This window comes from Leptonychotes weddellii, chromosome 10 (assembly GCF_054177405.1).
Source record: "Leptonychotes weddellii isolate Sample4059 chromosome 10, ASM5417740v2, whole genome shotgun sequence".
Taxonomy (NCBI): domain Eukaryota; kingdom Metazoa; phylum Chordata; class Mammalia; order Carnivora; family Phocidae; genus Leptonychotes; species Leptonychotes weddellii.
In genome coordinates, this window is record NC_138378.1 from 117,407,826 (window position 1) to 117,431,514 (window position 23,689).

The 23,689-nt window shown below is 47.6% G+C and overlaps 1 protein-coding gene across 1 annotated transcript in view; it reads right to left on the reverse strand.

Moving 5' to 3' along the window:
• Positions 1-21,583, reverse strand: part of ASAP2 (ArfGAP with SH3 domain, ankyrin repeat and PH domain 2) — a 155,871-nt gene extending 134,288 nt beyond the window's left edge. Inside the window, exon 1 of the mRNA XM_081797312.1 lies at positions 21,387-21,583. Within this exon, the coding sequence (XP_081653438.1) occupies positions 21,387-21,512 (126 nt within the window). The 5' untranslated portion in view covers positions 21,513-21,583. The remainder of the gene's footprint in view (positions 1-21,386) is intronic.
• Between the last annotated feature and the right edge of the window lie 2,106 nt (positions 21,584-23,689).

Here is a 23,689-nt window from a genome sequence, read left to right on the forward strand (position 1 = left end):
GTCGATCCTGCTGGCAGGAAGAGGAAACCTCTTGCTCACGCTGATGTAAGACGGAGGAGGAAGGAAGTGGCACAGGGAAAGTGACCGACATATAACCACAGACCAACCCGAGCCTGGGCAGTGATCTCCCTTCTACAAATGGGCAGGTTTTCGTGCTGCCAGGAGGCAAGCAGCTGACCTGTTCCTCTAGCACGTGGGACAGGCCGAGGGCCTCCTGCACACCCCACGACTCCCTGGTCCCGCGAAACCCTGCGGCCCTGTGCTGGTGACACCGACGACAGGGCCCTGCACTTGGCACTTGTTTCGGCCACAGACGCTGCTGCCGCCTTGGCTTCTGTCCTCGTAGCGACCGGCACAGATCCTGTCTGATCTGAGAGGGCTGCTCCAGGGATCAGAAACTGCAGATGTTCTCCCGACCACCTTCCCTCTGCTTTCCCCAGCCCTGCCCTTGCTCCCCGCCGTGAAGGAAAACAAGAAACGTCCTCTTCGCCAGCACCCTCCTTCCCAAGTAGCTCAGGAGATGCAGGCACTCTATTTAGCAACCTGGCTCTCAGCAGAAACCGGGTCCTCCTGCAGAGGCTGCCCTCCCCCCTCTCCCCTCCTCTTCGGGAGGCTGCAGCTACCCAGGGAAAGCCGCTTGCAGTCTCATCACAGGACTGCGCTCTGGGGAGCCAGTCACAGCCCAGATTTTTCTGGCTGGTTCCAGAGACATCGCAGGCCCTGGACTCAGCCCAAGAGGGGCTGTAAGCCTCCGGCACGGTAAACCTGCGCACCCAGGTCGGGGCTGAGCCAGGCACATCCGTGCTGTGTCAGCATCCCTGGGCCACTGGGTTCTCCACAAGACCCTGGGCAAGCAAGCCATTCACTCCCGCACGTTGTTATGAGCAACTTGATGTTGCCATAGCAACCGCCTCGGTCTCTTGCCGAATTTATCAAACCATATCCTGATTGTTTGTTTACGCATCTGTTTACACCGCGAAACTGTCAACTCCTAGAAATCCAGGACGCTCTCTTTATTCACATTAGTAAGCACCCCAGCGCCTGAACAGGATAGGCAGAGCTCCAATGAACGATGTGAAATAAGAAAACACGATAATCTTTTCTTGCAAAATCATGAAGCTATTCCCAACCAATGCCTTCCTTTCCTCTTAGAGCTTGATGAGGACCTCTCCTCACTCCACACACACACACGTACACACACGTCTCTACCCTAGCCCACACGGACGAAAGGCCCCAACACCTCCCCTGCCCAGATGGAGAGGTGAACGCAGTGCACACAGCCCTCCCCACCAGGCCCTGCACTTTTTTTTCTTTTAAGATTTTATTTATTTGAGAGAGAGAGATCAAGAGCACACAAGCACGGGATGGGGAGGGGCAAGGAGCAGAGGGAGAGGGACAAAGCAGACTCCGTGCTGAGCACGGGGCCTGACTCGGGGCTAGATCTCAAAACCCTGAGATCATGACCGGAGCCAAAACCAAGAGTCAGACACTCAACTGACTGGGCCACCCAGGCGCCCTGGCCCTGCACTTTCTTACCTTTCTCCTGGCAACTCGTCTTGCCCGCCCAGGCTCAGGTACTTTGTCCCTTCCTACCAGGCTCTCTCCTACCTCTCTCTGCAATCATTTGTTCGTCACTTACTCAACAAATCTCCCTGCGTGGTTTTTTTGTGCGCCAGGCCTTGTTCCAGGCTACCTCGCACCTGCTTGTGCAACCAGGTCCAAGAAAGGTTCAGGCTCCTGCAGGAAGCAATGCTAACCACACTGGTCCCACCCTGCTCTCCAGACACGAGCTGGGCCTCTCCCACCAGGCTAGCAGCACACCCGGGAGCGCACTCACATCTCTGACCTCCTTTGCAGCTGCCCCAGTGCCCAGCCCAGCAAGGGCTAGAGACAGTATTCAGGTTGCTTATCAACAGATGGGGAGACTCCTCCGTCAAGGCCCAAGGAAGTTCAGAAGGTGAAGACAACAGAGGTGGGGCTAACAGCCCTGTTGCTGCCGCCAAGTGAAGTCTGGCCCACTGCCAACGTGCCCAGAGCAAAGGCAAAGCCCAGCGCACCCGGCCACCTCCAACACACGCTGCCTACCCCCCAGCAAACTCTGCTGACGGAGCCCTTCTATCCTTCAACCTGTTTGGAGTCTTTGTCCCTGAATATGAGATGTGATGGGACCCAGGGAACAAAGAGGGGCACAATCCTGAGAAGGCAAAGATAACTTTTCTCCCAAAGTACTCCCTTCCTTGTCTCAACACCCTCCAATCTTTACTAAGACTCCTCTCCTCCGCTGAGTCTTCTGCCACCCTGTCCTTGATCATGCATTCCCACACCAGGAACAGTCACGGCTGTTAGCAGGGAGCTGGGCAGCACTCACTCCAGAAGGTGCCAAAATCTTCCACCTCTGGTGCCGCTGGAAATGTCAGAGAAATTCATCAGGAAACAGGACTATCGGTGCACTTCAAGATTGTGGCAATCTTCCTGAATAGTGCTCTATAACTAAAATTTCCGTTTTAGTTACAGAGCACTATTCAGGAAGAGTACCACTCATAGTGTCTTTGTCAACTGAGCCACATAAATTTACATATATTAGGTACCAATAGACATAATTTGCATGTGGGTGTGCCAGCTCACATACACATTCTGTTGTCCCTTGGGATTCTGAGAAATTCAGTGTTCAAACGGCACCAATGGTTTTTTGCCTATGTGACAGACTGCTGGGAAGATGGAAAGAGACCATTCATTCGTCATTCACAGATGAACTCTGCTCGGGAGGGAGGGCACCATTTACTCTGTCCAGCATAACAAAAATACATCACCGGCCTCAAAATGGGCTCATTTCTCCTGTAGCCACCCAATCCCCTTTCCCCAAAGAAAGAAATCTAAAACATGAAAACAAAGCAACCAAAAGGAGTGAGTAAATCCTAAAAACAGGGATTACAGACTCAAAGACTGGGTACCACTTAGCTACCACTTAGAATCCCCTTCTCTTAAGGATAACCGAGTGAGTGGGAGGGATGTGAAAACGGGAATATGCGACATAACCAGAATACTCACTGTGACACATGACAGAAACATTTTTAACACTAAAGATACGATTCTCTCAAAAGGATATTTCATTCCAATGATAAATAATTCAAGACTGATGCCTCCTCATGGTTATATGGCCAGAGATACCTCCTGTCACAGACATGACAGAAATTATGCCTTACACTAAAATTTGGGAGCTCTTAAAAACTTTTAAGATTCCCCCCACTGCATTTAAATTATAATTACACCTACACTCATGTTATCTGAGCTGTCCTCTCCAATCTTGCTGCTATTATCTAGTTATTATGAATAAACAGTGCCTTTTCCCGGAACAGCTAATACCACTAGTATTAATAGTAACGGCTACTATTAACTCTCTTCTGACGTAATGTGCAAATATTTCTAAATTATCTGTCCTCTCTAGTCATTTCTAAAGACAGCAACATATAACAAACAATGCACGTACAACACTTTAAATCTTTTATTATTTTTTTAATTTAAATTAGCCAACATATAGTACATCATTAGTTTTTGATACAATGTTCAATGATACATTAAAATAGAGACTGGACAACAAGGTTTCTTTTTTTAAGGATTTTATTTATTTATCTGAGAGAGAGAATGAGATAGAGAGAGAGAGCATGAGAGGGAGGAGGGTCAGAGGGAGAAGCAGACTCCCTGCCGAGCAGGGAGCCCGATGCGGGACTCGATCCCGGGACTCCAGGATCATGACCTGAGCCGAAGGCAGTCGCTTAACCAACTGAGCCACCCAGGCGCCCTGGACAACAAGGTTTCTAAGCATATGGAATCTGTGCATATGCATATGTACTCCTCAATATTATACCCACACATTTTCTTTTTAACTCAGTAAAATGGTTACTGAGCAGCTCTCAGCTGCTCAGATGGTTCTGGGTAACAGAAAGATCATTCATTGGGCAAGAACTATAAATCCTTGTTCAAGGCTCACGACTACCCCGAAACTAAGTATCTTATTTTACGAAGCCATTAAACCTCTGGAAGGCTGTTTGCTCAGCTGCAAAATGGGTGTAAGACTCGTCCCACCCAAACTGTGTTTTAAAAAAAATTAAGTATAAATAAAATTAAGAACCTATATATGTATGTGTATATATATGTGTGTGTATATATATATATATATATATATTTTTTTTTTTTGAAAAGAGCTCCTGCTCTCAGGAGTTTACAGTTTGGTTTCAGGAAATAAGAACACAAACACAGGAAAGAGGTCAGCAGTGCAAATGGTGCGCTCGCTTCATAAGAGATTAATCATCCAAAGACGTTCAGGGAGGGCCTCAGTGCCCGGCACTGCAGGACACCGACATTGGCCTTTTGGTGAGCACGTGCCTTTATAATGAAGGGCTAACAGGTGCAGCAGAGGCGACGTGTCCTCAGACTGTAGGAGGTGGAACTAATGGAGGCTATCGTGATGAATGGAAACTTCTTAAGAACAGCAGGGCTGGAGAAGGACTTAGAAGGTAGATGGGTAGGATTATTGAGCCACAGAGGGGAGGAAATCCTCTGCCATCTGACGGTCCCCGAGGCACAGGACTCGCGAGCATCCTGCCTTGGTTTACACACCAAAGCCCCCATCCTCACCGTTCTGGGCTGGGCTCCGCTGACAATCACCCTGTCCCAGCCCACCCTCCACCCCTCTGTCAGGCCAGGCAGGAGAAGGGGCTGACTCCTAGACCAAGCGGTGCCCAGCCTGTAGTCTCTCTCTAGACCCCAGGCACTTCTCAACCCCGGGGTGAGAGCTGACGAGGCAGCATCCAGACAGAGAGTGCACGCAGGTGACACCAAGCAAGGGAAGAGCCCGGTCTATAGATTGCTGACATTTGAGTGGGTGGGCACTAGACTTCTTTGGGTTTTTTTCCAGGCTGCCTGTGACCTATTCCTTGAGTCCTCCCTCCCACTCAGACATGCCCCCAGGGCTAACAGGCCAGGATGAAGCCAGAGGAGTGATCCGGGATGATCCTTCCTGTGGTAGCCAGGGAGGACCTGGCAGAGGCCGGGGTTCAGAACATCTTTGGCACAGCTTCCTCCACCCATCTCCCTTTTACTAATGCCCTGCAACAGGCAGCTGGACAGCCAAGAAATGAGGCAAAGGGTGTTAGGAGGGGGGAAAAAGCTCAAGAGGGGAGGCAGGCAGCCCTGTGAGTCCTGCGTGGCCTAACGGAGGTGCCCCTGCTTCCTTCATACATATATCGGTGATTACTAAGCATATATGAATGTAGGTATATAACACACCTTAGGTAAAATAAATAAGCAGTGAATGAATAAGTTCATGGTTGAATAAATTCATGGTTGATCTTTTATTTTTAAGCAGTCAGTTCCTTAGAGTTAGAGACAAGACTGTATCTCTAATACTTTTGGTATAACGTTCACTTCTCATATATGGCATTATATCTACATATGTGACCCACTGCCAGAGATCAAACACTCAACCTCTGAGTCCCTATTACGTGCAAGGCACGGGGCCGGGGCGGGGGGGGTAACAAACCCCGCCTTCAAGGAGCTCATCTGCCCTCACCTCCTCCTCTCCCTGGTACAATCCTTATTTCTCCTCCCCTCTAGCTCATGAGTACCTTGAAGGCATGAACTCTTTGGAGCCCAAGGCCTGGTACAGAGCAGGGGATCTGTGTATTTGGTGAAGATATATGAAGGCCTAGACCACCAATCACAAACCAACCAACTCTGGGAGATGGCCAAAGCCCGAAGACAGGTCTGACCAATGGGCAGCTGCCATTTTACTCCCTTGCAGTGCATCCCTTCCATTGTATTCCCACTGCCCTATTTCAGACCCCAATGACCACTTCCTTGGGCAGTGGCCAATGCTTCCCTATTGGGCCCCTGCCTTGCGTCCTTCTCACCCTCCCACCCCATGCCAGATCAGTCTTCCTGAAGCCCAGCTCTGTTCATTTCACTCCCCTGCTCAAAAGCCTTTTCCCTACAACCTTGGATAGAAAAGGCTGCTTCCACAGGTGGCAAGGACCTGGCCACTGCAGCAAGCAGATGTTTAAAACAGGGGCTCATGAGATATGTGGACCACTAGACTACTAGACTAAGCAACTTTAAAGCTCACTATACCCAACATTCTGTCCCAGGTTGGGACAGACTCTATCTGTACTCATGCAATGTTCTCACCCAGAGGTGAGAAAACTTTCTCTATAAAGAGTCAGACAGTAAATACTTTAGGCCTTACGGGGCACATATACATTCTCTGTTGCATACTCTTTAGCTTTTTGGGTTTTTACAACTCACTTTAACCTATAAACACCATTTTTAGTTTACTTTTTTTTTTTTTTGGCATACAAAAACAAGCTGTGGGCTACAGTATGCCAACCTCGGCCTTGACCGAAGAGGGGCAACTCTGAGCGCCCTAAACCCAAATTGCATTGTTCTAACTTCCACAACACCTGAAGCTACACCCTCCTTTGTCCTTCTCCTTCAGTGAGATTCTTGCTCTAGAAGTATGTCAGCACCGAGGAGGGAAGCCAGGGCCAACCCCAGCATACAGGGGGCATCCACATTTGCTGTGGGCCACCAGACTCCACAGCTGCAGAATACTTTAGGCTTTGGCACATGGGACATCCCAGGTCTGTCCCAGGAATGGATGGACGGACAGACGATGGACTGATCAACTAATGGAACAAAAGATGGGTCGAAGGATAGACGGATGGATGAATGGACAGATGGATAAAAAGGAACCAAGAAAGTGAGTCAGAGAGTAATTGCTTCTAGAATACTAGAGAAGAAACTGGTCCTGATGGACTGGGGATGTGAGGGTATGAAGGTCCAACATGAAAACTAGTAACTGCAAGCAGGGGCAACTCTGGATTTGGAAGCTCCCTCACCCCAGAAAGGAAGTGCCAAAATACTCTGAGGCCAGACAGGAAACCACACGGCCGACCATCCCCCTTCTCACACTCTTTTAACTGCAGCGTCTGAGGGCCAAGGGCTGTCCTCACTGACGTCTGCGCGTCCCAGAAACAGATTTCTACGTCAGGCTACCCATGGCCCAAACTCCATCCTCAGACTATACCAAAGGCCTCATTTGGGCCAACACCAACGGAAGGAGGTGTTCTATGGGCAATTAATTTTCTCAGTAAACTAAAGCTCGTCAAAATTACACCACAAAACCCAAAAACTATTTTCATGCAGACTCTCCTCAGTGGATTGCATGCTTCCCTGTCACCCACAGCAGAGGGCACCGATCTGGACTCTTCTTAAACATACTCTGCCATGGCGTCGTGAGATCCTCAGGAATTCCTGGAGCAGGGGTGGCCCCACACTTCTGCAAGAGTTTAATTCTCTCCTTTCCTCCCTTCCACTGGCCTCAGCTGTGGAGCACTGGTCTCTGCTATTTCTATTTTACTACCTGGCCTTTTCTAGAACCTTGAGGATGACATAACCCTCACCAGAGAGAAACAAAATGGGGTGCCAGGCAGCTACTTTACGCTTACCTGGGGGTCTTTCTGTTTACTTCCCAGTTCTAATGCATGCCCTACAGTCACCAGCTTTAATTTTTCAACCTAATGCTACATTTTCCTTTGGAAAAAACAGTAACAAAATTCTGAAACACTCATTTGCTGATACTAGTACTCCCTAATCCAACCCAAAATCTAACAAAGTGTCAGAACCCTGAAGCAGCTTACCTTGTATTAGGGGCAAAAATAAAGCCCTGAATGTGACATATCAGGCTCACTGCCTTCGTGCACAGATGCTTGACGAGACGCAAGGTGGTTCATAAATTAAAAGAGCAAATAAAACAGGAGCCCTTAGGAGATTTCATATTAGCTATGACTAAAGCAATTTTATCCTAAGATCAATCAAGCCTCCTTTCTTTGCTGGGACCATAAAGAAAAAACTGTGCACTTCAAAAATTAAGTTCCTTCCACATTGCCACAGAAGATAATAAATCATTTTTTAAAAGACAGAACAATAAACCCAGTTCTGGAAAGTGGAGGCAGTATGGCAGGAAAGAAGGCCAACTTTAAATGTCATCAGCAAAGCAACAGCTTACCAGTAGGTCTGGAGAGATGTAGGAAGGCAGGCCTCAGAAATCCCAAATTAAAGCTTCCCTCCTGAGTCCCCTCTGGCTGGAATAACCTCTTTTAAAAAGAAAACACAAGGCCCTTAGGGCCTGGAAGTACAAGGACGGAGTGAAGGTAAAAGAGAAAGCGAGGGAGAGGAGAATTTTAAGCTTTGGACACCACCTACACTGCAGCATAAGCAACTTGGTCCCCAAGGAAAAGAAGGAGACATGAGCATGGAGGAGGGAAGGGAAGGAAGATGAAAAAGGTGAAGAGCCATTTTGCCTCCTTCACAATCCTTACCGTGGGCCATTCCTGCCGGCAAACAATCCAGCAGTACCGCTTCCAAATCAAAAGCCGGCAACCTGGCAAGCCAGAACCCAGACAAAGAAAACCGACAGGTTCTGACAGCTCAGCAGCTCCTGTAATAAACATGCCTCCTTCCTATCTGCCAAAAAAGAGATTTACAAGGTGAGAAGAAAACCAGGAATCTCAATAATTACCTTTTGTCAAAACGATCAAGACGATGCTTATAAAAAGGAGCAACCAAAAAGCCACATTAACCAGCAGAAACAATGGGCTGTTCAGAATTTGCTGTGGCAGAAACAGACAAGGCCCGTCTCCTGGGCCGTAAACTTCCCAGGTGACTACTGAACATCCTGGTTGAATGAGGCAAATATCTGAAACCCACGTACCAACCCAAGCGACATTTCTAACTTACTTTGCAACCAGAGACCAAGCAGGCCAATCTTCTAATTTCCTTAGTATATTCAGAGTCCAGATGAGAAGGAACAAAACAAATTAAATGTAAGGAATTTTGGCTGTACATACAAACTGTTTTCTTAATTCTAAAGTCAGTCATCCCATAAAGTAATCAAGCCCCTATTCTGTGCAACCCACTGGGCATTTAAAGATGATTAAGAACTGATCCAGCAACTAGGCAATACAAAGAAATGAAAGACACCCAGATTGTTAAGGAAGAAATAAAACTATCTCTATTTGCAAATGACATTATCTTGAATATAGACAATCTTAAGGAGCGCATGCGCACGCGCACACACACACATATCTATTAGAACTAATAAACAAATTCATCAAGATTGCAGGATATAAGATCAGTATACAAAAGTTAACTATATTTCTATGCATTAGTAATCAATAATCCAGAAACGAAATTGAGAAAACAATTCCATTTATGATAGCATCAGAAAGAATAAAACACTCAGGAATAAATCTAACAAAAGAAGTGCAAGACCTGTACACTGAAAACTGCAAAACATCGTTAAAAGAAATTAAAGGCTCAAATAAATGAAAAATATCCCAAGGTAACAGATGAGAAGATGCTAAAAATGGGTTGGTAAGATGTCTATAATTCCAAAATTGATCTGCAGATTGAATGCAACACCCATCAAAATCTCAGCCGGCTTTTTGGCAGCAATTGACAAGTTGATCCTAAAATTCACACGATAATGCAAGGGACCCTGAATAGCCAAAACAATTTGGGAAAAGAACAAAGTTGGATTCATTTCCTGATTTCAAAAATTACCATAAGCCTACAGTAATCAAGACTGTGTAGTACTAGCATAAGGACAGACAGATGGAATAGAACTCAGGGTCTATTACAAATAAGCCCATATATCAAAGAACAAGTGATTTTTAAAAAGTGTGCCCAGAGAATTCAATGGAGAAAGAACTCCTCAAAAAATGGTGTTGGGATAACTGGATGTTCACCTGCAAAAGAATGAAGTTGGATCCCTACCTCACACCATACACAGAAACTAACTCAAAATGGATCAAGGACTTCAATGTGAGGGCTAAAACTATAAAATTCTCTGAAGAAAATATAGGTATAAATCTTTGTGACCTTAATTTAGGCAACAGTTTTTAAATATAACACCAAAAGCACAAATGAAAAATAAATAGTCTGGACTTTAGCAAAATTAAAAACTTCTGTGTTTCAAAGGATACCACCAAGTGGGTAAAAAGACAATCCACAAAATTGGACAAAATATGTGCAAATCACATATTTGTTAAGAGTCTAGTTTCTAAAATATATTAAGTAGTCTTATAATCCAACAGTAAAGACAAATAACCCATTTTAAAAATGGGCAAAGGATCTGAAGAGGTACTTCTCTAAAGAAAATATACCAATGGCCACAGGCACATGAGACAGCTCAGCACCATAAATTGTCCATTAGGAAAATGCAAATCAAGCCCATGAGATACCAGTTCATAGCCACTAGCATGGCTATAATAAAAAAACAAACAAACAAACAAAAAAACAACAAAACAAAAAACAGACAATAGGGGCACCTGAGTGGCTCAGTCGATTAAGCGGACCAACTCTTGATTTCAGCTCAGGTCATGATTTCAGGGTCTTGAGATCAAGCCCAGCATCGGGTTCTGGTGCTGGGCGTAGAGACTGCTTAAGATTCTCTCTCTCCCTCTCCTCCTTCCCCCTCTAAAAAAAAAGGACAATAACAAGCATTGACAAGGATGTGTAGAAAACACAAAAGGCCATGTATTGGATGAATCCCATTATATGAAATGTCTGGAATAGGCAAACCATAGAGACAGAAAATAAATCAGTGGTTGTCAAGGGGCTGATAGAAAGGGGAATAAGAGTACCTGCTAATGGTATGGGGTTTCTTTTTGGTGTGATGAAAATGTTCTGGAATTGGACAGTGGAGGCCATACAACTTTGTGAATAAAATTAAAAAATCAATGAATTAGTTTAAAAGGGTGAATTTTATGATATGTGAACCGAATCGCAATTTAAAACAACAATAAATAAGCATTCCAGGAAGCCACAGAGAAGTCTTTTTTAAAAAAACTCAGGTTGAATATATAATTCAGAACCTACACTTTCTTTTCAGAACTACAAATTAGCCATTTCTTGCTGATTTTTATTCCCACCACTTATGCTAGAATCTTTCCAAACCCAATATACGTGATGCAAAGATCTGTGGGATTTTCAGGCTGGAAAGGTTAGTCAGAGATCAACTAATCCAAACCCCTCATTTTAGAGACCAGACGTTCAGAGCAGTGACTTGTCCAAGGTCATATAGCAAGGTAGAGACCAAATGAGAACTAGAATCACCTCTTCTAACTCCTTGGCGAGTGCTTTTTCTACTCCACTATATTAACACAACCAAATCCACAGGGCTTCATAATACAGAGCGCAGCTTCCAGTGAGGAAAATACAGGCTTTCCCAAAAACCTAGGAAAAGCTTTGAGAATGTGGGTATCAAAAGATCAGTATTTACTTCCAGTTCAACAGTCCAAATTATTTAATGATCACAAAACCCTGTGATATCATTAACACAACCTGCTTTACACCAGTGAAGTAAAAACAAGACAGAGAATCAAGAGACCAAGACATGTAGCAAAGACCACAAGAGCTGCTCCAAGGAGAGATGGGCGGCAAACAACACTGCCCTACTTGTCCCAAACTTGAACTAGAACTGCACCCAGTGACATTCCAGCTTAAGTACCAATTACCCTGTTGACTCCAGTGATCTTCTGGGGAAGGGAATCTTTAAAGGGGGGAATGGAAGAGGTGAAGCTTATTTTCACCTCTAACCTTTTGAAAAGTATGAGTATGAACAGCTAAGGGAAAGAGAGAGTAGAGGGGGTGATCAGAAAAGAGTGGCAAGAGGCAACTCACACAACTGAGTTGTGTTGCAGATGACTGGAGACACAGAATGTTAAGAGCTGGAGAAGCCCTGCGGCTCATCTCATCCTGCTCTCCATTCTACACATGAGGCCACTGAGGTTGGACCAGAAAACACCGGCCCAAGGTCACGAGCTGGTTAGCAACAGGTCAGGGCTATCAGAGGAATAAATACAGCACAAGGACTTAAGATTCCCTGTTCCTTTCAGAATCTCCCCCAAAGTCCCCTCACTGGTAACAGGGAACTGACTCCTCAGCCTGATTCTGCCTGGACATGCTACATCTGTGATTCACCCTCCAGTGGCCTTCTCTCAAAACACAAATTTGCTGACAAAGAGGGAAATCTGGATGGGTCTGATCACTGCCTACGTGGCTGTGGAGTCCTTTACACACAGCTGTGACAGTATTCTCAGTCCCTCAGCTCTGAGGAAGCCAGATCTCTCCTTTTAACTCACTTCAAGGCAGTTAAGGTCACTTAATAAACACCTCTGATGCTCAGCACCTCCCCCAGGGGCTAGTGTCTGATGGTCCTGTCTGGGCAGTCACACATTCTCTAAGTTAGCAACAATGGGCACTGGCCTACAGGTCTACAATGATCAGCCTGCACTAAAGAGACCGACAGAGACACCTAAAGAGGACCAGAAGAGCCAGCAGGAGACGTCAGGTGATGCATTCAAGGACCAAGAGGGGTAAGAGCCAGGACAGCAGGGCTAACGTCCCTGTGTGGCTGGGAGGCTCCATCAATTGCTAGCGTTGGTGGGGGGGGGGGACACACCACAATCAAGTAACTTGTCTGCACCCTGACCTCCTCAACTGTGAGACAGAGATAACAGGACTTACCTCAGAGTCACTGAAAGGATTCAATAATCAATTTAAAACACAGCACAGGGGCACTTGGGCGGCTTATATGGTTAAGCGTCTGCCTTGGGCTCAAGTCATGATCCCGGGGTCCTGGGATCTAGCCCCACATCGGGCTCCCTGCTCAGCGGGGAGTCTGCTTCTCCCCCTCCCTCTGCCTCCCCCCTGCTCATGCTCTCTCTCTGATCTCTCTGTTTCAAATGAATAAATAAAATCTTAAATAAATAAATAAACCACAGCACAGTCCTTAAAACACAATTAAGGCTCAACTCAAAGAAATGTCAGCCATTGTTGCAGTTAGTTTAAAAAAAAATAAAACTGTAATAAGAATGTGATTTCTTGTGGGAAGCTAAAGAAAGAGGTCTCCAAATCCTGATCACCTTGCTAGAATCCTAATAGACAAGGAAATTCATCATTAGAAGGAGCTGTCTTCATTAGCCACCTGATTTTGACAGCATCTATGTATAAAACCATATTGACAAAGCCATCTTCAGGATCGAGTGGAAAGATGACATCATTAATAATACCGTTAGTAGGGCAGGCCTCCCGCCAGGGTGTGAGCAATGCCCTGGGCCACTCAGCTCTGCAGGGCTGGGCATGTTGGCAGAGCAGTGAAGCGAGGGAAGAGAAACCATTTCTACAGCAGCAATGACAGAGAGGAAGCAGAAGAGCAGTTAGGATTTCCCAGAAGCAGCAACTCAAGAAATACAACAGAAGCTACTCACTAACACTAACAGCAAGAGGCGTCCTGCTGGCCATGCAGGCATCAACACGGAGGGCCTCTCCTGGCCCAGGTTATACAGGGGCAGTTGGCTGCTCCAGACTCTCGTGTCAGGATGCTTGAGTTTGAATACTGCCTCCACCACTTCCTAGCTTTGTGATCTTGGTAAAGTGGCTTAGGTCCTCTGAACTTCGTAGGGCTTTTGTAATAAACAAGGTAACAGTATCGGGAGAGAACTTAGAGCATGTCGGGCATGCAGTAAGCACCCCAACAATGCTAGAAAGACAAGAGGAAAAAAAAGTGACCGGCAGTAACACTTCAGTCATGCTGTGGATATCCCAAACACGCTCATCCAACAGCAGCATCATTTCAAACACGTAATCTCACCAAGAACGACAGCCTGGGAAGTTCCCCTTCAAACCGCAGGCAGAAGGTCCTTGAAAACGTACTACTTCACAAACAAGCTCAACCTAGAGTCAAGGATAGTGTGTAACGTGCTAGCAAAATAGGTAAAGTAAAAACGGGGGAACTGGCTTGCAGAGAGGCAGCCCAGCTCAAGGGCCCAAGTACAGGACTCGTAGATGCATTCACAGTCCTGCTGAACTCCAAGGCATGCCCAAGCACGTGAGTGAACCCATGGGACCAGAGGAGAAACTGCCAAGCCCTGACCCTGAAAATGTGCGAGTGCACCATGGCTGCCAAACCCCAGCTGGCAGCCTGACCCAGCACCCCCAGTCCTCCCAACACCTTTACTACTCGATCATCTTAACCCTGGCTTCGGGTAGAATACTTCTCACAGCTAGACTGGAAGAACCAACACAATGACAGGGTAACAATTGTGAAGCCTGCTTAAAGAGCACTGTTACAGAGTCACTCACTCACCCCAAAAACAATTAACTGAAAGAATCCTACCACCAAGCCTCAAATTCTTTGTTTGAATTCAAGGGGTCCATAAACCTGGATTGGAAAAAAAGAATGACATCTGTATTTCACTATTCCCTCACTGAAGTTTAGCATTTTCTTCGATTATGAATGTAAGCCACATGCCATGGTCATATTAGCAGCATCTGTGACTCCAACAAAAGATACATTAACATAACGTCAGAGTTTGAAATATCTCACAACATTGCTTATACTCACCTGGGTACTTCAAAATTAAAGTACATTATTAGACCCACTACCAAATCTTGATATTAAATGTTTTAGTAAAGAAGCATATCTTGGTATGACAGATTTTTCACATATTTTGCTAACTGTATTACATTATATTTGGTTCCCTTTGAATTCCTCTGTATTGTATTTGATGCATTAAGACATCTTTCTGAAGAAAGGTCCACCACCTTCCTCGGAGTGTCAGACGGGTCCATGGCACAAAAAAAGGCTAAGAGGATAAACTATAACTGCACATAAAAGATGAGAATATAAGTGGTTTGTGGGGAAGGAGCTAGCCCTGTCCACTTTTACGACCCTAGCACCTGGCAGAGACAACAGATTGGTAGGTGCCCAACATACATTTACGAATCAATAAACTCAACAAAACCAAATACAAATAAAAATCCAGCTGGAATACAAGTACTCCAGCTCTGGTTAATGACCCGTTTATTCCACAACATTATGCACCCGATAAAACGATATGGGTACCGAAGTACCGGGAAGGGCCCTGGCAACGGTGTTAAGGCCATAGGACACATACAAGTATAAGCAAAGGAGGCGGGTTTCTATTGCCAGGACAGTGACTAGGTGAACTCAGCACCTCTTTTTAGTAGGGAAAGAGGAGCGTTTGGGGAACTGGATCAGGGACAGGATCTCAGGCATCTGACACAGCCAAGAAAGTGTCATCGGCTATCCTCAGCCTAGAAACCACAGAGGAGAGAACACGTCCCTCCAGCCCAGGTCTACATCGCTCTGCTTTAATATTCCCTGATCCCAGTCTGCTGTGAAACAAAACAAACATTCAGGATTGGTCCTAACAGAAGTTCTAGAACAAGTGAGGCTGGCCAGCACACAGACACAAAGCCGGCCCAGCAGAGAGCTTCAGCTTCTTCACCAGAGACACCAGAGGTCCACTCTCCAGGTCACTGGGTGAACCGGGCTTGACGGCCGTCTGTTCTACTCACCTCTCCCCAGCACACCAACACTCTCTCCACCAGACTGCACCTCTCCCCCGCCGCGAAGAGGCCAAGACCCTCTGGCCTGGAGGACTACACCAGACTCCCAGCCCCACCAATCTCCCCATCTCCTCTCTAGTCTATTCTCCCTAGAACCATCACCATGACATTTGTAAATGTCAATCCGATCATGTTATTCCCTGCTCAAACCCTCTGATAGCCTCCCGTCCCAGCAGAACAAGGTCCAATTCCCTCCCAAGACCATCGAGGCCTGTGTGACATGGCCCTGCCCGCCCTCGTCCTTCCCTCCTTGCCCACCGCCTTCTTCCTGTCCTTAAATGCCCCAGCCCAGTTCACATCTTGCAGCCTCTTCACATGCTGTTCTTCCACCCCAACTCTTCCCTGGCTGGCTTCCTCACTGCATTCCAGCCTCTGCTCTAATGTCACCTCTTCAGAAAGACCTTTCCTGATCTGTCTCCCAATCTCCGAAGTCCCTTTCCAGTACCGAATTCCACTCAACTTTTCTTATCACTTATCACTGATACTGTAACCGATGTTACACTACATGATTATCTGTTTACTGCAGGGATTACTGACCCCATTTGGGGAGAAGCTTTAAAAAATGCCAATGCTTCAGGCCCCAGCCAAACCAGTTAGTCAGACTTTCAGGGAGTAGGCCAGGCATCTGTGTTCTACAAAATCTGCATCCCCCCGCCCCCGCCCCCAAGTGATTCTACTGTGCAGCCAGGATTCACACTCTTAGAAGAACGGTGCTTCTCAAACTTTAACATGCATATAATGCACCTGGGGATGTCATTAAAATGTAGTCCGTCTCAGGTCCAGGTGGGATCTGAGACTGCGGTGCCGACAAGCTGCCAGGTGATGCCAGAGCTGCTGGTCAGTGGGCCCTGCCGTTGAGTTGCAAGGGTCTGAAACAGCACTGTCCGACAGCACTTTCTGCAAGGACGAAAATGTTCTAAATCTACACAGTCCAATACACACGTGGCTACTGAGCACTTGAATTTCAGTTAGTACAGTGGAGAAACTGAATTTTAAATCTTAGGCTACCATGTTAGATAGTACATGCCTACGATGTATATGCTCCATGAAGAAAGGCAGCAATGTCTAGAAATGTGGAGCGTAAGAGAAGAATTAAGGATCCCTCCAAATTCTTGGCTTGAGCAGCCCTCTGTAAATTGCACAGGATGAGAATCCTATCAGAGGCCTACTTGGCCACCACCTCAGGAGTGGATCGATTTACCTAAGGCAGGAAGGCAGACACAGAAGACCATTTTGAGATTTTAGTGACTAAAGCATGTGGTAACCCACAGATGATCACCTTGACCTCGCGACTCAATCGCATATCACTATACAAGGCCCTCCTAACCACAGCCCCAAGCACACTTGACCAATGCCATCCCTGGGCATCCATGGTTCTGGACAATCTTACAGCCAAAGCCCTCACATTGACTTAGTTTATTGCACGGATTTGTTTATAAGATGTCAGCCTCTCTCACTTAAGTTTGTAGGTTCTTTCAAAGACAGAACTTACTCCACTTGGTATTCTATTCCCATCACCTAGCACACAACAGGACTCAATAAAAACTGCATGACAGAGCCTGGAACCTACCAGGAGTACCATTAGTATTTTTACTGTTAATCACAAGAAAGAGGGAAACTGAATTGCGGGAGGGGGGGCGGAATTACATAACAAGAGAAGATCATTTCCTCCTTAAATGACTCAAAAATTTCCAAACACATTAAGTCCAGATTTCAGAACACAGCATAAATAAGGTGGCCCTGTTTGACCACAAAACCTCATTTCCAAAAACACAAATGCATAGGCAAAAAGATGATGTCCTCCTGACAAAAGATCCAAGATCTGTTAGTCTGGGATTTGGAAGAGCCCTCTTCACAAAGAGCTAAGATTCACAATCACATTCTTGCCTAAAAAGTACATGGGCCAGGTTCCCACTCTAACTGCTGGGAGGCGCATCTGGCCCCAAGGACAGCAAGGCCCCTGGGAATCTGGGCAGCCCAGATGCTCATTTTACCCCTGCAGTCAGAACCCTGCGCTTGTGACAGCAATGAGATTTCCAAGGTAACCAAGGACAACAGAGTAGAGAATTATGGCCCCGGAAGGAAGTAGGTTAAATTTTAATACTTACAAGTCAACATCAAATTTATTTTTAAAACTACATATCTAACAAAGCCAAATAAGCAAGATAGAATGGATGATGCTCTACAGGAGGGTTTGATAAACATGAATATTCCAAGTATGTATACAATTTTTTCCTATTTTGAGAATATTTCAAAGTGCCTAGAGACTCAAAGAAACTGAGACAGAAATAACACCCCCCAAAAAAGGGGAAAAGCTCACTTTTCAGAGTTATGCCACAACTACTTATTTTTTTCCATTATTTCCAAAAACACAGGGCAGATTCCATCTAGTGGTAGCAGCAGACTTTGCTAAAAATGTGCACAATAATTACTTTACCCAGAGAAAGTGATCACCAGGCGAATATTTTAAAACATAGCTATGTGCTGACCTGCTGCCAAGACAACAAACTGGTTAAAAAAAAAAAATAAGCATGGGTTAACAGATACATAGTTTTTCATTCACTTAACTCATTCAACCATTCATCCATTTCCCCTACTCTTCCTACCCAACCCCCATGTAAATCCCATCTTGGTGCCAAAGCCCTCACCAGTTTCCATGGATTAACTATAATATAATCTGTTAAGCAGTTAGCATTTATTAAACCAGTTGTCTGTCAGGTATGGTGCTGTGGATTATCTCAGTAAACCCTCCCCACAACCTTCTGAAGTAGAGAAGTATTATTATCCAGAATTCAGTGCTGAGGAAAGTGAGAAAACGTTAGGTATCTCACCCAAGTTTAGACAACTGGCAAGTAGTAGAGTCTGAACTTGAACCAAGTCTGACAAATGAGGAATTCAGAGAAATCAGCATTTTTTTTTTTTTTTTGGAGAATTCAGCATTATTTAAAAGTAACAAAAAACAGGGGTACCTGGCTGGCTCAGTCAGTGGAGCGCATGACTCTTGATCTCTGGGTTGTAAATTCAAACCCCATGTTGGGTGTAGAGGTTACTTAAAAATAATCTTAAAAAAGAAAGTAACAGGAAACAGCAACACTTCTGAAAACAACATGGAGCCAAGTTCAATTCCAGCTCTTCAATTTACTAGGCTCTATAACCTTGAGCAAATTATCCTGAGTCTCAATTTCTTCATGTATAAAGCCGGGATGAGAAACAGATCTAACAGATGTGACATTCATAGTATAAGGTTCACAAAGGTTTTTCAGTTTAAAATTAGTTTGCTAATTTCATGAATCATTTATTTAAACACAGGGCCAAGAGCTTGCAAATTTTAAATTTATTTTATTTCTGTTAAATGAATAACAAGTTACAATACCCACTCTCTGTCTCACTTCAGTATGAAAAGTAGATGCTTGTTGAAAACCAAACTATGTGGGCATCACTTCTTAATCAGAGTATATATGGAACAAGTTTTGGTAATGGGAATGAACATTAAACACCTGAGAACAGAGCATTATTTAAAGGAATCCACAGTGATTCCTCAGAGAGTAAACACCTTTGAAATGCAGTTATCTCAAAAATCCAAACTCACAAATTTCACCATCATAGTATGAATAGTGGCTTTGCTTAAAGTGAAAACAGACCTGTAATGATTTCAGTTTTTTCATTTTTGAGAATTTAACCAATTCGTGTGCTTCGATGGCAACATGGAGCAAGTTTGCAATTTAATAAAATGACCAAATCCAGTCTCTTTTTAATCTGCTCAGTAACTGAGCTCTCGGATAATCTCCTGCACAGCATACAAAAAAAGCTTTCGAATTACACACCACAAACTAAAATTAATCAGAGGAAGGGATGCCAATTTTAATAGCAATTCCTATTTGCCTAGCTTCCCAGCATCTGCCAGTGTTAATATTTAAGTGACAAACTGCAGTGGGGAAAAGAAACAGAACTTCACACACAATCAAGCCTTTTTTAAGGCATCATGTAAAAGCTTCCTTCCCTAAAGAAATATTCAGCTACTTTTTTGGTTGCAATCCTTCCATAGACATTATTAATAGTGTATTCTCAAAACATGGAGAAAATGTTCCCCTTGCTTTTCTTTTATTTATTTATTTATTTGAGAGAGAGAATGAGAGAGAGAGAGAGCATGAGAGGGGGAGGGTCAGAGGGAGAAGCAGACTCCCCGCCGAGCAGGGAGCCCGATGCGGGACTCGATCCCGGGACTCCAGGATCATGACCTGAGCCGAAGGCAGTCGCTTAACCAACTGAGCCACCCAGGCGCCCCCCCTTGCTTTTCAACCAGTACTTCTGGAAAAACTTCTTCGGGTCATCCCCATCTGCCTACTTTGAAGCCATCTTTTTTAAGCCTTGCTGACACAAGTAGAATTAAGTGATGTGGGATTACAGAACTCACTACAAAAGGTTTACGCGTAGCTCTCCTCCACCAAAAAAAGGAGAGAAGGAAGGAAGGAGGGCCGGCCGATGCCCTAGCTATACTTAAAACATTCAGAATGCTGAATCTATTACTTATGATTTAGCCTATTATTGACTGTTTATGTCTACAAAAAAAAAATTCCCATTAAGGGAAACATTCTGGATTTTCCCCCCAAACAATTCCTAACAGCAGATGCTTTGTTCAAGTGGGCAAAAAAATTAATGGCATCACTTAATTAAAAGCTCTGTGGTGACCTCCCCTCACTCTAGCCCAATCATCATCTTCTAAAATCCCTACAATGCCCCCATTTTAAGGCTGTAACCTGACATTCTGGCCTAGAGAAATTTAATCATCTATTCTAGACTAGCACACGTGTGGCTTATAAACCAGTTACCTATTATGAGCCAAGCAGAGTGCGAAGCACCTTACACACCACGTCTCTAGCCCTCATAACAACCCCAGAAAGGATGGATTTCTAGTCCCGTTTGCTAGGTAAGGAAAATGAGGGCAGAGAGGTGAGGAGCTGCCCCACACCACACAGCCAGCGGTGGCCCTGGACTCACAAACTCAGCCCTTCACCGCAGGCTGCTTGGATTGTCAGCCTAAGCTGGTTCATTCCGAAGTGTTCTCTCCGCAGAATGTGGAGGGCTTACCAGTTAGCACTAGGCATGATGACTTTGCACCTTGAAAGCACTTGACTAAAATCAGGCCCTTTCCAGGCTGATGGGGAGGGAGGCGATCAGAGGTTCGAGCAGGTGAGACACACGCAACTGGGGGCGGCTATCAAAGGTCTTCGGATCAGAAGCCCCGGCTCCGCACACAGCTCCCCGCACTCGGCTCCCGGGCGCCGGGCGGAATGCGGTCAGGCCTCCCCCGCTAAGGTGTGCACACCTTTTCCTGGACAGCCGGGGTCCTCCGACCCACCCGAGAGTCGGGCAGAGGGGGCGAGGGCTGCAGCGGAGCTCGGAGCACACCGCTGCGCCGCGGGGCAGGCTGGGGGCAGGGGCTCTTCCAGAACAAGTGGGAGGTGGGCGCCCGGGGATGGCTGGTGAGCCCACGACCCCCGCCGCGCCGGGCGCGGGGGTCCCCGCTCACCGCCCACCCCGCCTTCCCAGCCAAAGTTGGCCGCGCCGCCGGGAGCCGCCCGGCCCCGGGCCCCGCGAGGGAAAAGAAGGCAGGGGGGTTGGCTCTTAAAAAGGCCGAAGGTAGCCATCAGCCATCTCCTCGGAGCCACCTACACGGAACAAAGGGCTTCTGTGTCGGGCAGGGGTGGCCCGGCCGCGTCGGATTTTGAGGAAAGAAACTTTTCCCGGGCTGTGGGCGCCGCGGGCAGGCGCGGGGGCGGACCGGCGGGACGGGCGGCGGGCAGGGCGCGGGGCCGCGGGGCCACCTGAGGCCGGGGCCGCCGGCCCGCCCGCCCGCCCCCGCCGCCCGGCGACGCCCGCCCGGCGCCGCTCACCTCCTCGATGGCCGCCACCGTGTTCCGGCACTGCGCCGTGCGCGTGGTGAAGCTCGAGGCCGTGGGCGCCTTGTAGTCCTCATGGGTCTCGGCCACGAATTCCGACACGGAGATCTGGTCCGGCATCGCCTCGGCGCGCGGGCGCGGGCGGCCGGCCGCGGGGGAGCCGCCGCCTCAGCCGCCGCGCGGGCTCCGACCGGCCGCTCGGACGCCGCCGCCGCCTTCGCCGCGCCCGCAGCTCGCCCGGCCCGCGGACAAAGGGAAGCGCCGGGGCGCGGGCCGCCGCCGCAGGAGCCGCAGGAGCCGCCGCAGGGCGCGGGTCGGCCGCCCGCGGGGCCGGGCGGCGGGAGCAGGGGCGGCGCGCACAGCCCCGCGCAGCTCGGGCCCGGCCGGTCCGCCCGCCGCGCCGAGGGCTCCGCCGCCTGCCCTCCCGAGCGAGCCCCGAGGCGGACGCGCAGAGCCGGCGGGAACTGCCCGCCACCCAGCCGCGGGCCCCGAGCGACTCCCGCGGAGAGGGGCGGGTCCGGGCCGGGGGCGGCGGCCGGCGGAGCGCGGGGCGGGGCGGCGCGGAGGGCCGGGCCGCCAATCCGCGCGCTCGCCGACGCCGCCGCCGCCGCCGCGGCCGCCGCGGCCGCCGGGAAGCCGAGCCTGCAGGACGGAAGGCGGCGCGCGCCCCGGCCGGCCGAGCCGCTCGCCCGCCACCGCGCGCCGCATTGTGTCGGCGTTCGGGCCCCGCGCTGCGCGCCGTGGTTCGAGGGCGCGCCCCCCGGGCCTGGCGGACAGGCGGGGCCGCGTCGCACCCTTCTGGGCCGAGCCGCAGCCCACCCCTCTGGACCCTACCCCACCGCGGGCTTGGACCCTTCCTGGGGGTACCCCCTCAGACCGCCGGGAATGCCCGTCCGGGGGAGGGAGAAAGTATGAGGAGCTCGCCCCCTGCCGGACGGTGCGACCCGCCCCGGGCCCGCACTCCGCGCGACAAATGCCTCCCGCGCCCCGCGGGGCAGCACCCCTCGCCAGTTTGGGGTTCGGTAACAGTCACAAGAAATGAGCATATGGTGAGTGCTCCCGTGCTCTACGTAAAGTCATCTCATCCTCCCAGCCTCACAAGGCACGTGAAGCGAGGGTTATTTGCTTTATATAGAAAACAATTCGCCCAAGAGCACACAGTGAAGGCCCCGGGGACGGCGGGGCTCAAACTTCGGTCCTGCTGCCTCGCAGGTCAGAGTGCCACAGAGCTCATAGGCCCCTAGTGAATACCCCAGTCGTGTTCCCTAATGTTACAGAAGCACAGATCACTCTGGGTTCGTTGGAAATAGTTGTAGGGTACTAGACCAGGACCCAGCCTGAGAGGACAACTGGATGCCCCGAGGTGGATTTTCTGTAGGAAGGGCAGTGAACCGAGGAAGGGCATGGGAACCGGAGAAAGCTCTTTTTCATATGGTTTCAGAGAGAACATGCAACAAAGGCAGGCAAATCTCGTACATAACTGGTCCTGTACAGAGTTTGAATTAGTCTACAGATTTTCACATAACAGCTCTTAAGGAAATTTTAATAGTTATTTTTTAATATCCAGAAGCTCTGAAGACACCAGTCACATTGAATCACACCCTATAACTCTACACCAGGCATGTGGCATGGTTTCTGTAGCTGCCAGCCATAAAACCAAGAGAAACTTGACAAAAACCTTTTGTGCATCTGAAAAGGAGGAAGTGTGAGAGACACTGGAAATTCAGTATGTCAGACAAAGCAGTCTCCTGACAAAGCTGCAGGACAGTGGACCAAACAATCTTTTTTAAGCTCCCATGTAAGAATTTGCTATATGCCATGGCAGCTTGGGTCAGACGTTATGTATGGCCTTTGGTATTTTAGTAGGATTGCCTGTGAAATTTAGCTGTCCGAAATAGCTGTCTTAGTGGATAGCTTTTATTACTGCACCAGGCAATAAGGTACAGTCTTTAAAACCATAGCATCTCTGCTTCTTTTAAGTGTTTTCACTCTTCCAGCGTCTTTGGTGGGTTTCCTCTATATGCAACTTTGTACAATCCAAATCCTGTCTGTGTTTATATTAATACATCCTCCCCTACACCAGGCCGACTCTGTTTTCCTCCCAGCTAGTTTTACAGCTACAGCTTTTGTTGTTGACACTGGAGAATATTCCGGATAATTTTTCAAGTCTTGACTCTTAGAGGGCTAGTATTTAGCAGGCCCTGAGGATTTAAGACAAGGAAGTCGTGTTTTTCCTTGGCATCTAGGACAGCATTAACCAGACTGATCAAGATTTCTTTTACAGGGACAAAGTTGAG